A 12,827-nucleotide genomic window follows, 5' to 3' on the forward strand; every position below is an offset into this window, starting at 1 on the left:
ATGCTCATCTCCATGGCCCAATCACCTGCTGCCTTCCACAGCAGGCCACGGACGTCACCCGGTATCTTCCCCACACTTGCTCCAAGGACACATCTGATTTTTCAAAGGGTCAGAGTTGAGGGATCACTTAGTAAGGTGGTCCTTACCACTTGGAGGATGGCTTCTCCCAAGTGGCCCTAATCAAGCCTCTTCTTAGGAATCTGACCTAAGGGCAGGGTTTGCTGAAAAGACCTTGGTGCCTTAGTTAATGGTAAACTCCATGAGTCAATGTGTAAAGTGAGGGTGTGTCTGGCCTGTGCTTCATAGTATTCCCAGAACCTCCCACAGGGCCTGGTGACATTGTAGATGCTCAGTCACTATTGTTACAATGTATAAATGAGACTGCTTCAAAATGTCCCATAGACTTCAGGGCACATTAATCAAGTCTATCACTTCTGGAAGGGGGTGTGATGAGGGTACTTCATGGTGTCGGACTGGATCAGCTCAAAGATGTTAGCAAACTTGAGCATGCCCAGAGAAGTGATGGGACAAAGAACCAAGGAGGAACGTTCCACAAATAAAGATTTCTGTTGAGTGTAAGGGAGAACTCTCTACAATTTAAGCCTCTCCAGTAACAAAACCACTGCTTTAAGGGGCTGCCCTAGAAGATTCAAGAACCAGTCAGAAAACCATTTAACTGGAAAGTTACAAGGAAGCAATTAGAATGGATGACTCCTGAATGCCTAACCAACACTGAGATTCTATGAATTTATTCAAATCCCTCTTGAATTGTTTGTTTGTTTGGTGTGAGTAACATGATAGGGTACCCAGATCTATATATTTGGTTGCTATCATGCTTCAAGAAAAATGAATATATTAATATTTATTTTATTTGTCTTCAAATTGCTTCCTTTAATCTTCAAGGCAAAGAGAGAGAAGTCTCTTGGTTCCAAGGCTCCAGAGAGCCATAGGCAGGGTTTTCTGGACAAATTGCAACTGTCACAAGTCTATGGCTTCAGCTTGTGTTCCTTAGTTTGTCTTTATGCAGACATGCCAGAAGCAGTGTGGGGTGACGGAAAGCATCACTGAGCCAGAGAGACCCAAGTGCTAATCCCAGCTCCATCCCTTGCCAGCCCGGAGACTCTTGGGTCCCAGTGAATCTCACTGGAGCCTCAGTTGCCTCAACTACAGAGTGGGGACAATAGTGTGGGGGTGCTGGAAGAGCTAATTGGGATCAAGTATGTAAAATGCATACAGAATGAGGATGCACAGTAAGTGCTCAATGTTTGCAGATCCAAGGGTAAGTGGAAAAACAAAAGAGTGAATTAAGACTTATTTGTATGTTTCAGGGTGGCTGCCATCTCCAACTGGCTTCTTATGAGTCTGGTAAATTTATGGCCACACCTCAATTTCTGACCCTTGGACACCTGACTTAGCTCTACCACACTCTCATTCACCAAACATAGCTCTGAGTGACTTCTTATCCCTAAAACTTAAATCTCTCCCAAGAGATGAAGTTTTACTCCCACTGAGACAATTCAGAAGACATGCAAAGATTTTTAAATTCCCAAAGTTTGCAAAGTTCCCAAGAAGAGGTTCAGAAAAGAAGAGGTCCAGAAATACAGTAGGCAATAGCAAGCGGTGGAAGTGAGCATGCAGCGCCCCCAGGGCACACCCTTGAAAAAGACAATGTGCATTTGCAATAGATGAGTTCCAGTCTCCTGGTTTAAAAAACAAAACCAACCTCCTGCTTCAGCCACAGTCACACATAGTGTCCTAGAAGGCTGAGGTTTAAAGAGTCCTTAGAGACCAATCTCTGACCCTGCCCTTACTGCCTCAAATACACACATACCTACTGCTCAGATGGGAAGACTGAGGAAGAAGGAAGAAGTCAGATGTGAACCAGCAGCAGAGCTGGGTCTTGATATAGACTTCCTGTCTCCAAGTTTCCTGATCTTTCCACTACCCCAAGCTCCCTCTAGACTCAGCCAAGGCAGCTCTGCATTGAGGCCTGATCTGCAGAGAGCCTGCGCCCCTCACCCCATGGCCCCAGGTAGCCAGGGCAGAGCCCAGGGCTTCAACTTCGGTACCCAAGTAGTTTTAAGCTCAGAGACTGAACTGACCAGCTCTGGGAATTGTGTGGATGAATGAAGTTCTCCCAATTAGAGAAAAGCATCCCAGGCCAGCTCCCAGGAAGAGTGGCACAGCTCCCATGTCAGCACCCTGCTGGCAGAGCTAGGACCCAGGCAAAATCATAGACTCATCTCTCAGAAGAGGATGTGGGATTTGGGTTAATACGGGCCCAGAAAACTCAGGTAAACTGATGCTGGTCTAAAAATGCACTTTGGCTAATAGCTTTACTCTTCCCACCACTAAAGTCGCTCCCCACAGCCGGGTAAACTGCCATCTCTTCTGCTCCCGAGAGGAAGGTGGGGTAAACAATGGGGTGTCTTTAGTGGCCGGGTAAACTTTCTAACTATCAAAGAAGGATTCAATAGCTTTGAAAGGATATGTACAAGAAAAAGCTTTGCTAGGGAGAGTGGGGGGTCCTTTTCTGGTCTCCTCTAGCCTGAGACTGTACAATTCTAAGACACTCAGGAAGAGACCAAAGTGAGGGGCCTAGAGGATACCAATGAAGCCCACCCAGAAAGCCCCCTAAAAAACACGGGTGGAAGTCTTACCTGGGAAGCCTTGTTCCTCCCTTCATACAGCAGCAGCTCCTCTGACAGCAGGAGGGTTCGGGCGGGGTTACAGAGATCTAGAGGCTGGAAATAAAGCAGGCTGAGTGGGCAGTTCAAAGAGGCTGGGTGAGGACTGCGGGGAGGAAGCAGCAGCTTGTCAAAGCCAGCCACAGAGAACTCTCTGACCTGAGAGAAGACTGTCAGCCCGCCACCGACCCGAGAACCCACACACCCCCTCATACACAAGATGGAAACAGAAAGACAGACGCTGCTGTCCTGTGGAACTGTTGCTGCCACCTTCCCCATCAACCCTCACGGTGACAGCTACATGCACTGACAGGAAGTCTAACCACAGGCTTAGGCCCTCCGAGGTACTCAGCCCCAGCTCCCTCCCCCACTGCACCGAGTTCCTGGGCTCTCCCAGCCCCCATCATCCCCCATCTATCCTGTTCATGCCTTACAGGACTAGGAGGCATCCTGAGAACCACAGGCCAAGAGATTTGGTCACTTGAGTCCCTTCAAGGCCAGGCCAGGCCCTGCTCTACATTCATAGTACACTTGAACTGACTGTCTCCTTCTCAGCCAATCCCCCAAGGGTCAGTTCTCACTCAAACCTCTCACCCTACCCCATCACCTTATCCAGCTCAGCCCAGCCCAGAGGAAGCTCCCTAAGCTCTGGATTACCCAGCAGGACTTGTCCTTGTGACTGTATATTTCTAACATGGCTTCTAAGTACATGAGATCAAGCAAGGTACTTGAAGAAAGATCATGAAACAAACAGCAAGCCGGGCCTGAAATCCCAGCTACTTGGGAGGCTGAGGTAGAAGGATCATTTGAGGCCAGGAGCTCGAGGTTACAGTGAGCTATGATCATACCACTGCACTCTGGCCTGGGGAAGAGAGTGAGAGATGTATCTTTTTAAAAAGTAGTTTCTTATACAAATGTTAAAATAAACATGAAAATTAGACACAGGCCAGGTGCAGTGGCTCATGCCTATAATCCTAGCACTTTGGGAGGCCGAGATGGGTGGATCACCTGAGGTCAGGAGTTCAAGACCAGCTCGGCCAACATAGTGAAACCCCATCTGTACTAAAAATACAAAAAATAAGCCAGGCATGATGGTGGGCACCTATCATCCCAGCTACTTGGGAGGCTGAGGCAGGAGAATCACTTGAACCCAGGAAGTAGAGGTTGCAATTAGCCAAAATCGCACCATTACACTCTAGCCTGGGCAACAAGAGTGAAACTCCATCTCAAAAAAGAAAGAAAATTAGACATTGTAGATGCCAAGAACTTTGTATCACATGCCAAGAAAGAGATGAAACCAACAGAAAGACCAAGACCAGGCCCTGCCAACAGAGCTGTCTGAGGAGAGGCATGTGACCTCTCAGAGATGTGTGACATCCTAACTAAGTATGCCTACTAAACAGTGACAGGTCCACACTGGGATGCCAGGGAGATCGAAGAGGCATAGGCAGAAATGAAGCCCTTGGGGCCAAGCCAAATTTATGCTGCTGATGAGGCGATAAACCATTAGAATCTTCCTGCAAAGCAATTTGTCAATATGTGTAAAGAGCCTTTAAATGTTTATGACCCATGACCCAGTCATTTCCCTCTCAGGCATCTCTCCCAAGGAAAATAGTCAGAGAGGCAATCCATGCACAAGGAATTTCATCACAGGGTTATTTACAACAGCGAAAGAGTAGGCAGAAGTATCTGAATACAGAACTGGTTAAATAGAGTATATCCATCTAATAGAAGAGTGTGTAACCTCCATGAAACACAGAACACTTAATGGTATGGGAAAGGTTCATGCTACAATTTTCATTTTAAAAAGGCAACATGATATAAAATATAGAATAAGATCTGGTTTTAATGTGGATATGCACACAGAAAGGATGCTGAAATGTTCACACTGTCATATCTGAGTAATGAAATAAATAAAAGTTATTTTTAAAGAGGAGAGACAAATGGGGAGGAAAAGAGGGAAGAAGAAGAGGCTGGAGTGTGGTGTTATGATCATAGCTCACTGTAACCTCAAACTCCTGACCTCAAATGATCCTTCCACCTCAGCCTCCCAAGTAGCTGGGATTTCAGGCCCAGTTTGCTGTTGTTTCATTATCTTTCATCAAGCACCTTGCTTGACGTTGGAGAGTAAGAGAGATATAGTGAATCGCAGGCCACCAATGAATACGGGCCAAACACGTTTGCAGAGACCAGGCAGACAAGATAAGGCACCGACCCCAAGGCTCTCTCTCCCTCAGTTGTTTCCAAATAAAAAACCACTGGGTAAGCCAGGGAGCCTCGGCAAACAGGCCCTGTGACATGGCAACAAGCAGCTGGAGTGCACCTGCCCTGTCCCCAGAGAAAGGGGAGGCGAGGTGGGGGAAGGAGAGGATCCTCTCCTTGCTGGGCTCCCCTGCCCTCACTTTTTCCTGTATATTCCCCCTGGAAATCTCCACTCCCTCAGTATAAGCCCCCAGAATTCTGTGCATATAAAGCTACTCATCTTTCCCAAAACAGGGCCCTCAGTCCTGGGATAAGGCATCATCCTTGAGTTCTGGGGCAAGGGCCCTCCTCTTTCTCACTTCTTCCTGAGGGAACCCTTAGGACCAGCCACGGGCTCACCTGAACAAAGACAGGGAACACCAGGACTTTAGGGGCCAGGGTGACATAGGTGCCATAGCTTGAGTGCGTGGCATGCGGCCTCATGACCGGGCAGTTTTGGTAGTTCCCATGGCCCTTCATGGTCTGCACCGTCTTCATCAGCCGGGACTTCTTCCCTAGGCCCGTGTAGGACTTCCCTTTACTGGGACTCCCAGATTCTGTGAAACAGAGATGGGGGACGATGAGGCACTTCCACCACTCTTGCAAAGGTGTTCCCTCTGTAGAAACAGGGGACATGGACTCATTCCGTCAACAACCACTTACTGAGCAGCTACTTCGTGCCAGGCCCTGTGCACGATGCTGAAACACAGGGAGGCCTCACATGGGCTCGGGCCTCAAGGAATTCCCTCGCACTCTAGTGAGAGACATTGGCATGTAAGCAAGCAAGTCCAGGGCTAGCACAGCGCTGGGCACTACCAGCTATGATGCAGACAGTGCACTCCACCTGCTGACCCAGGCCCCAGATCAGACTTCCCAGTTTGGCCTCACATTTTTAAAAAGCAAGAAATCACCTGTAATTCCAGCACTTTGGGAGGCCAATGCGGGCATATCACCTGAGGTCACGAGTTCAAGACTAGCCTGGCCAACATGGTAAAACCCCATCTCTACTAAAAATACAAAAAATTAGCTAGGCGTGGTGGTAGATGCCTATAATCCCAGCTACTGGGGAGGCTGAGGCAGGAGAATCACTTGAACCCAGGAGGTAGAGGCTGCAGTGAGCTGAGATGGCACCATTGCACTCCAGCCTGGGCAACAAGAGCAAAATACGGTCTCAAAAAAAAAAAAAAGGCAAGAAATCACTCATATTTGAAAAATCAGAAGTTATGGCCTCATTGAACCCACAGTTCCATGTGGAACAATCAGTTGGAGCAGAGTGGTCACCAATCTGTGTGGCAGGACATGCGCTCTCCTTACCAGACCCCCACACCATTCCCACCACTCCCTGCACAAGCTCAGCCCAGCTCAACCTGCTTTCTCCCTCCCAGCCCCACAAAGATCCACTCTCTGCGGCAGCAGCAGCAGCAGAAACTAAAAGCTATCCTGGGATGTACTGGAGTCCTCCCTCTGTAGCCAAGGAAGCTAGAGCAGCCTGGCCCACTCCAGTCAGTCTAGAACAAGGAGTAGCACTTGCCGCCCCAGGTCACAGTAAAGCACACAAGCTCCAAAGCCAGGTGGCCGTGCTGAAATCCTGCTCTCCCGCTTACCAGCTTGGTGAGCTTGGGCAACTTATTTCACCCTCAGAGTCTTGGTTTCCTCAACTGTAATAACAGTGCCAAGCTCACTGGGTTACAGTGAGGATTAAATGAAATACTCTAAGTGAAGTTTTTAGAACAGTGCCTGGTACTCAGTAAGTGTGTGAAAAAAGTTAGCTGCTAACTTATTGTTGTTTCGTGATTGTGATTTCTCCACTTGGAAAAGCAAGTTTGGAAGTCAGGTGCCCCATAGGACTCTGGGAATCTCAGGCTCCACTGCATCCAGGAGGTACTCCAGCCTGGCCACCAACTCACAAGTCATTCTAATCATAAGGAGAGAGAGGAAAAAAACAGAGAAACAAGGCCACCCCCAGGGAGGAGAGCAGAGGCTGCAATGGCAGGGGGTCCCTCTTTAAGGGGACACTGATGGACACACACCCCCACCCTGAACATCCCGTCCAGTGGGCAGAGGGACAAAACACAGTTGCTAAAAAGTCAGGGGTTCCTGGACCAAGCAGGTAGGAGGGGAACTCCAGAGCAGTCAGGCTCCACATACTCCTGGGCCCCTTCTAAGACATTCCTGCTACTGCACGGGCAACTACCAGGTCCTCACTGACCTGGGTGCCTAGGCCGGGTCCTGGGTGCAGGCCTCCCTCTGCCACTAGCAGCCCTGGAAGTGAGGGGGGAACAGGTGGCCTGACCCCAGCTATACCTCAGGGAAGCTCCCCACCAACACACACCCACGGCCTCATTGGAAAAACTCAGCTCAGAAGGTTTCGCACTTGCTTCCTCCTCCCACCCTTTGCCCCTTCTCACCGAGCAAGGTGAGAAAAACAAGTTGACTCCCCCCATACCCCTGACAAGTGACCACTGATCACAGACAAATCTGGGGGCAGCGTTCAACCCATGATAACTCAAACCACTTCCTGCCTCTTCTGTGAGTCACGTAGAGAGGAGTAGAATGAGCATGCACCCAACTCTGTTCCAACTGATTGTTCCACGTGGGACTGTGGGCTCGGTGAGGCCAGATCTTCTGATTTTTCAAATATGAGCAATTTCTTGCTTTTTAAAAGCATGAGGTCAAACTGGGAAGTCTGATCCGGGACCTGGGTCAGCAGGTGGAGCGTGCTGTCTCCGTCACAGCTGGTGGTTCCCAGCGCTGTGCTAGCCCTGGACTTTGCTTGCTCACAGGTCTCTCACTAGAGTGCAAGAGAATTCCTTGAGGATGGGCACTGGAGAAGCAGACACAAGGAAGACGTCACATAGCTCCTTGTCTGATCTGGCCCCACGCATCAGCCCCAGAGGGGTGTGTACTGCCAGGCCCTGGACTCTTTGCTTAAAGCACCATCTGAGTCTCAAGATCCTCACTGAATTTGAGTTGGATGAGACACCTGAGCTTGATCACTGACTTCCCAAGTCACAAACAGTCTGTGTGACCCTGAACAGCTTTCTTCCTCCTCTGAATCAAAGTTTTCTCCACCGGGAAGTGGAGATGATACTGATTGCTGCCTTGCTCGCCCCAGGGCCAGTGGGAGGCGCACACAAGAGACCAGATGGGTAAGAGCTTGGTGGATTGTACCCCAGTGTGAGTAGTCAGGGGAATATCACAAACCCTACGCCTCCAAGTAATCCACTTAACAGGGCTAGTAGATGATAGGCAGGGCTGCTGGGTCTCAAACTGTGCTGTGAGTGAAACCCCATTGCCAGCCTGGATCTAGACAGTCTAATGTAAAATGGCCAAGCCTAGAGCAGAAAGGCAAAACCATGCAGGACTTACAAGCAGGGGACTGGAGCAAAATAGACCAAAATTAAAGATGCCATTTGTGGAGGCCAAAATCTGGGTCTTGGGTCCCCAGTCTCTGACTTCTTAAAAAAATTGATTTCTTCTCTTTAACCCAGGAGCCCAGGGCTGTCACAGAATCCTCACCTAGGGCCTCACCTAAGGCATCCAACTCATAACTCTGCCTTCAGAGAGAAAAAGTCGGCTCAGCTCCATTTTGTAGACGAGGAAACTGAGGCTTAGATTTGGCCAGTAAATTATACAAGCCAGGATCAATCCAACCTATGTAGCAGTCATGCCCTCGTGCCCAACCTCCAGCCACCCTCAGATAATATGTGGCCAGTGAGAGTGGCTCTGCAAAACTGGTTTTTTGTTTTTTTCAGAACAGTCCAGCTTGCAACCCACTTACCGAGCTCTGTGAAGGCAAACTCATTTACTTGCCACCTGCTACCAATGTCTGGTCCAAACCCCCACATCACCCTTTTTTCCTCTAATACCTGCTTCACTGACCAAATACAGTAATTACACGGCTTTGCTCCCAGATTCTGAGGCGAGCCCTGGCAGCCACCCTGCCCTGGCAGTGGCGAATCTGAGGCTGGGTCACCTTTACAGGGCAGGGACAATGCTAAGGGCACCAGCAGCCCTGGGGAACATGCCAACCAGAGCCGGACAAGCACTCCAGGCTCCGGAAGGGCACCAGACCCTATTCAACTCAGGATGGCTTAACTCTCCCTCCTATTCAACTCAGGATGGGCCAACACTCCTGAAAGGCTATCTCTTGGCAGTCCAACCAGAGGAGGGGGACTGAGAAGCTGGCACCCTGGTGACAGGCTTCCTTAACCTCTAGACAACCCCAAGTGTGTTTAAGGGAAATTGTGTGCCCTGAATTTCACCCTTTCCTCTGAACCCCGGAACTGTGAGCTACAAATACTTGATCCCTGATAAAGAGCAAAGATTCGTTATTATGATGAATACGTAAAGTAAGGTCAAGATCTTAATACAATGGATTCAAAGAACTACCATGGTTACTAATATCATCATCACTTCCTTATTTGTCCCTTTCCCCATGGCTTAGATGACTGTGCCCTTGCTGACTTACTATGTATTATACTCTCAGAGGGGACTGAAACATGGATACAGGCTGGGAACACAGCAGGGAGACACAGAGGTACCTCTCAAATCGAGAAGGAATCAACTCCAGACACTGGCCTGTGCACATGGGCCCCACTGCAGGCAGCACACCTCTCCAGACCCCTCCTCCATGACCAGATTCCAAAGCCTTAGAGGCAACCCGAGTCATTCTCCTTCAGTCAGTCACACAACCAAAATTCTACTGAGTATCTGCCATCTGCCCTGGATCCTGTACTGGACCTACAGAAATGAGCCAGACCCAGGCCTGGACCCGCCTGAAGTCCCTACTCAGCAGTGGCATATCCACTCTAACCTCATGTGCCAACAAAAACTTTTTAAGAACTCATCATTGATGGAATACTACTCAGACATAAAAAGAATGAATTAACAGCATTTGCAACAACCTGGATGAGACTGGAGACTGTTTTTGTAAATGAAATACCTCAGGAATGAAAAACCAAACATCGTATCTTCTCACTGATACATGGGAGCTAAGCTACGAGGACGCAAAGGCCTAAGAATGATACAATGGACTTTGGGGACTTGCGGGGAAGGGTGGGAGGAGGGAGAGGGATAAAAGACTACAAATAGGGTGAGTATATACTGCTCGGGTTATGGATGCACCAAAATCTCACAAATTACCACTAAAAATCTTACTCATGTAACCAGATACCACCTGTATCCCAATAATCTATGGAAAAATAAAAATAAAAGTCATCGTTGAATTACTGTCAGACTCATCCCCAGAAGGAACACAGATTCATTTCCAACTGACCAGGCTCAACTGCCCAAATGCCCCAGACCGGGGAGAATGAAGGTGTCTTCCATCAGGGTCCCTGAGCCTGAATGGAGCCCTTTAAAATCACAAAAGGCACAAGCACTTTCCCAACTACCCTCTATAAGCATCAACTTCACAGAACTGAGAAGGGAACAGCAAGGAAGCAAGTCTGCGAGTGGCTGTGCAAGAGCCACTGTCAAGGAAGGAGGTCCAGACACCAGCTGGACTTCCGAGTCAAAGCTCTCTGGCAGGCACTCAAAGGATCTCAAGGGACACCCAGCCAGCTTCAGCCTCAAGACTGATATGTCAGCCTTCCTGGGAGAAGAAAGTGGTTTTGAGCTCAGCTTCCATCCCTGGCCAGGATTTAAAAGCCAAAGGAGAAGAATCCATCCAGCAGCAGAGACATCTGTGTACTTCAAAGACAGTGACCCTCTGTATAGCATCTCTCAGTATACAGGCAACTACTCATAATCAGTCTCTCATGGAATCCTCCCAACAACCCTCTGAGGTAGGAATTATTGACCCCATTTTATAAATGAAGAAACTGAGGCTCAGTGAGGGGACATGACTTGCTCAAAGTCACATAGCTAGAACTCCAACTTGAGACTGCCCAGCTCCAAGCTCCATGACTCCCTTCCATGCAAGCCCAACCACATTGCCTCTGGCACCTACGGATATCAGTTGCTCAGTAAAATTGGATGAATCTCAGTTGAATGCCTGAGTCCTGGACACTCTGTCTCTTAAATTGCCCTGATAAGACCTGCCTCTCTCCTTCTCATTTCTGGCTTCAAGAAAGAAAGACACTGGTTCCATGAGGGAGAAAAGGTACCAAGTGGAAAGGGAGTCAGTGTCGATAGGCTAAGTGACCTTGCCTCCATTGGAAAGGCCTCAGAACACAGAGCAGAGGCTGGACCAGGCCTCAGCTGACCCCTGCTGTCTCTCTGAGCTAGGAGAGCACAGCAGCAGCAGTAGACTCACCTTCGGGGATGGTATCCTCCTGGTACACAGGCCGGAGCAGCTGCAAGGGAAAGACAGGAGAACCACCTCAGCCCCAGGAGCAGGGCAGGACAGCCCAGGAGGCTGCTGGACACGGGGCCCCGGGGGACAGGAAGTGGGGCACCTCAGGGCACAAGAGAAAAACAGCAGTTCTGGTAACCAGCTGAGGGAGGAGGCTGGGAGGGAACACAAAATCCCAGAATATTAGAGTTGAAAGAGGCTTTATGTGTCATGAAGGCTAACCCCTTGGCAAGTCCCCAACTTCCTCTACAGCAGCTCGTTCCAAAGTGCATTCCATGGAACACTGGAATGGTAAGACAGTACCAACCACACCCTAAAGGGTGCCCCCATCAGGCAAGTTTGGGAAATTCGGTGTTAAACCAGGTTACACCACCTGCTGTAGTACAGGATGCCAGCCCTGGGCACACTGTGAGCCTCTAATAGGCTACTTTGCATTGGGAATTTCCTAGATGAGGAGGAGAGTACGGGATATGTCTCAAGATTATTTGAGACAGAACACTTTTTTCCCAGAATATCTCATGGGACTCTTTGAGGGAGTGCACTCCTTCATCCCACCATGCAATCAGGCGGTGTCTGCCTTCACGCTTCCTATGATGGGGACTCACTACCTACCAAGGCAGCCCATTCCACTGGGAAAAAGCAAAGGCTGGTAGAAAGCTTTCCCTTCTGCGAGTTGAAATCTTCCAGCCTGTGCATGCCCTGGTCTTGGATCTGTGCCCTGAGGCCACAGAGACCCATCTGTCCTCCCCACCACGAACAGCCTTACAGAAGCCAGAGGTAGCACATACCCCATCTCCTTGCCCAACATCACAGCCCCTCACGGGCTCCTCATCATACAACTTTGAGTCTTCAAGTCTTCCTGGCCTCCCACATGGACCCAATGCCCTTCACCTTCCCAACATCAGCTGTCCATACCTGGCTCCCAGGGTTCAGCGGGGCCAGGATGATGTAGTTGGGGTCGGTGGGGGCAGTGGCACGGGACAGTGCAGGCAGGGTATGCTGGCCCCCACGCTTGGCCACCTCGGTGTAGCGCTCCCAGCCGCCGAGCAGCAGCCCATCAGAGCTGTCACATACCAGGTGGCAACTGTGGCGCTGCTCGGGCCGTGCCTGGGCCCCATGGGTGCAGTTCTTCTCCCGTTTGTTGGGGGGTGAAAGGAGGTCATGTGTTGACTTGCAGGAGGCCCGCCGCAGGACCCCGCCATCTGGTCCTGGCTTGACCTGGGGGACCATGCGCCACACGAGTAGGATAATCTCACTGTGGCAGCTCCTGGAAGGAAGGTGGGGGATTACACAGAGAGGTTGAGCTTGGGGAAAACCAGTATCAGCCAGAGTGAGGGCCCACAGGGCAGAGAGGATGATGGAGTGGGTGGGGAAAGAGGAGGCAGATGCTGGGGAGAAGCCCCCAGTCTCAGGGCAGGAAGGGATGCAAGAGGCCATTTAAAGAAGAGACAGCAAATAGGTCACCTAGGTCAATTCCTATTGACTGGCAGTGGCTGAGAAGGACCCTGAGGCCAAGGCCAGGTTCAGCAGGAAAGAGTTCCATACTCAATCCATGTTGCTTGTCATAAGCAAGATATAAGCAAGTAAAGCAAGCAGGTCAC

At 49.8% G+C, this 12,827-nt stretch overlaps 1 protein-coding gene across 7 annotated transcripts in view; it reads right to left on the reverse strand.

Annotated features, from left to right (window-relative positions):
* Nucleotides 1-12,827, reverse strand: part of RGS3 (regulator of G protein signaling 3) — a 134,390-nt gene that overhangs the window by 78,507 nt on the left and 43,056 nt on the right. For all 7 annotated transcript variants that reach the window (XM_064378744.1, XM_064378709.1, XM_064378704.1 and 4 more), the window contains 4 exons: nucleotides 12,142-12,493; nucleotides 11,188-11,227; nucleotides 5,289-5,485; nucleotides 2,661-2,744 (listed from right to left, as the gene is read on the reverse strand). In XM_064378744.1, the coding sequence (XP_064234814.1) occupies nucleotides 2,661-2,744; nucleotides 5,289-5,485; nucleotides 11,188-11,227; nucleotides 12,142-12,493 (673 nt within the window). The remainder of the gene's footprint in view (nucleotides 1-2,660; nucleotides 2,745-5,288; nucleotides 5,486-11,187; nucleotides 11,228-12,141; nucleotides 12,494-12,827) is intronic.

This window comes from Aotus nancymaae, unplaced genomic scaffold, assembly GCF_030222135.1.
Source record: "Aotus nancymaae isolate 86718 unplaced genomic scaffold, 86718_ANA_hifiasm-v0.15.2.pri h1tg000003l, whole genome shotgun sequence".
NCBI classification, from domain to species: Eukaryota; Metazoa; Chordata; class Mammalia; order Primates; family Aotidae; genus Aotus; species Aotus nancymaae.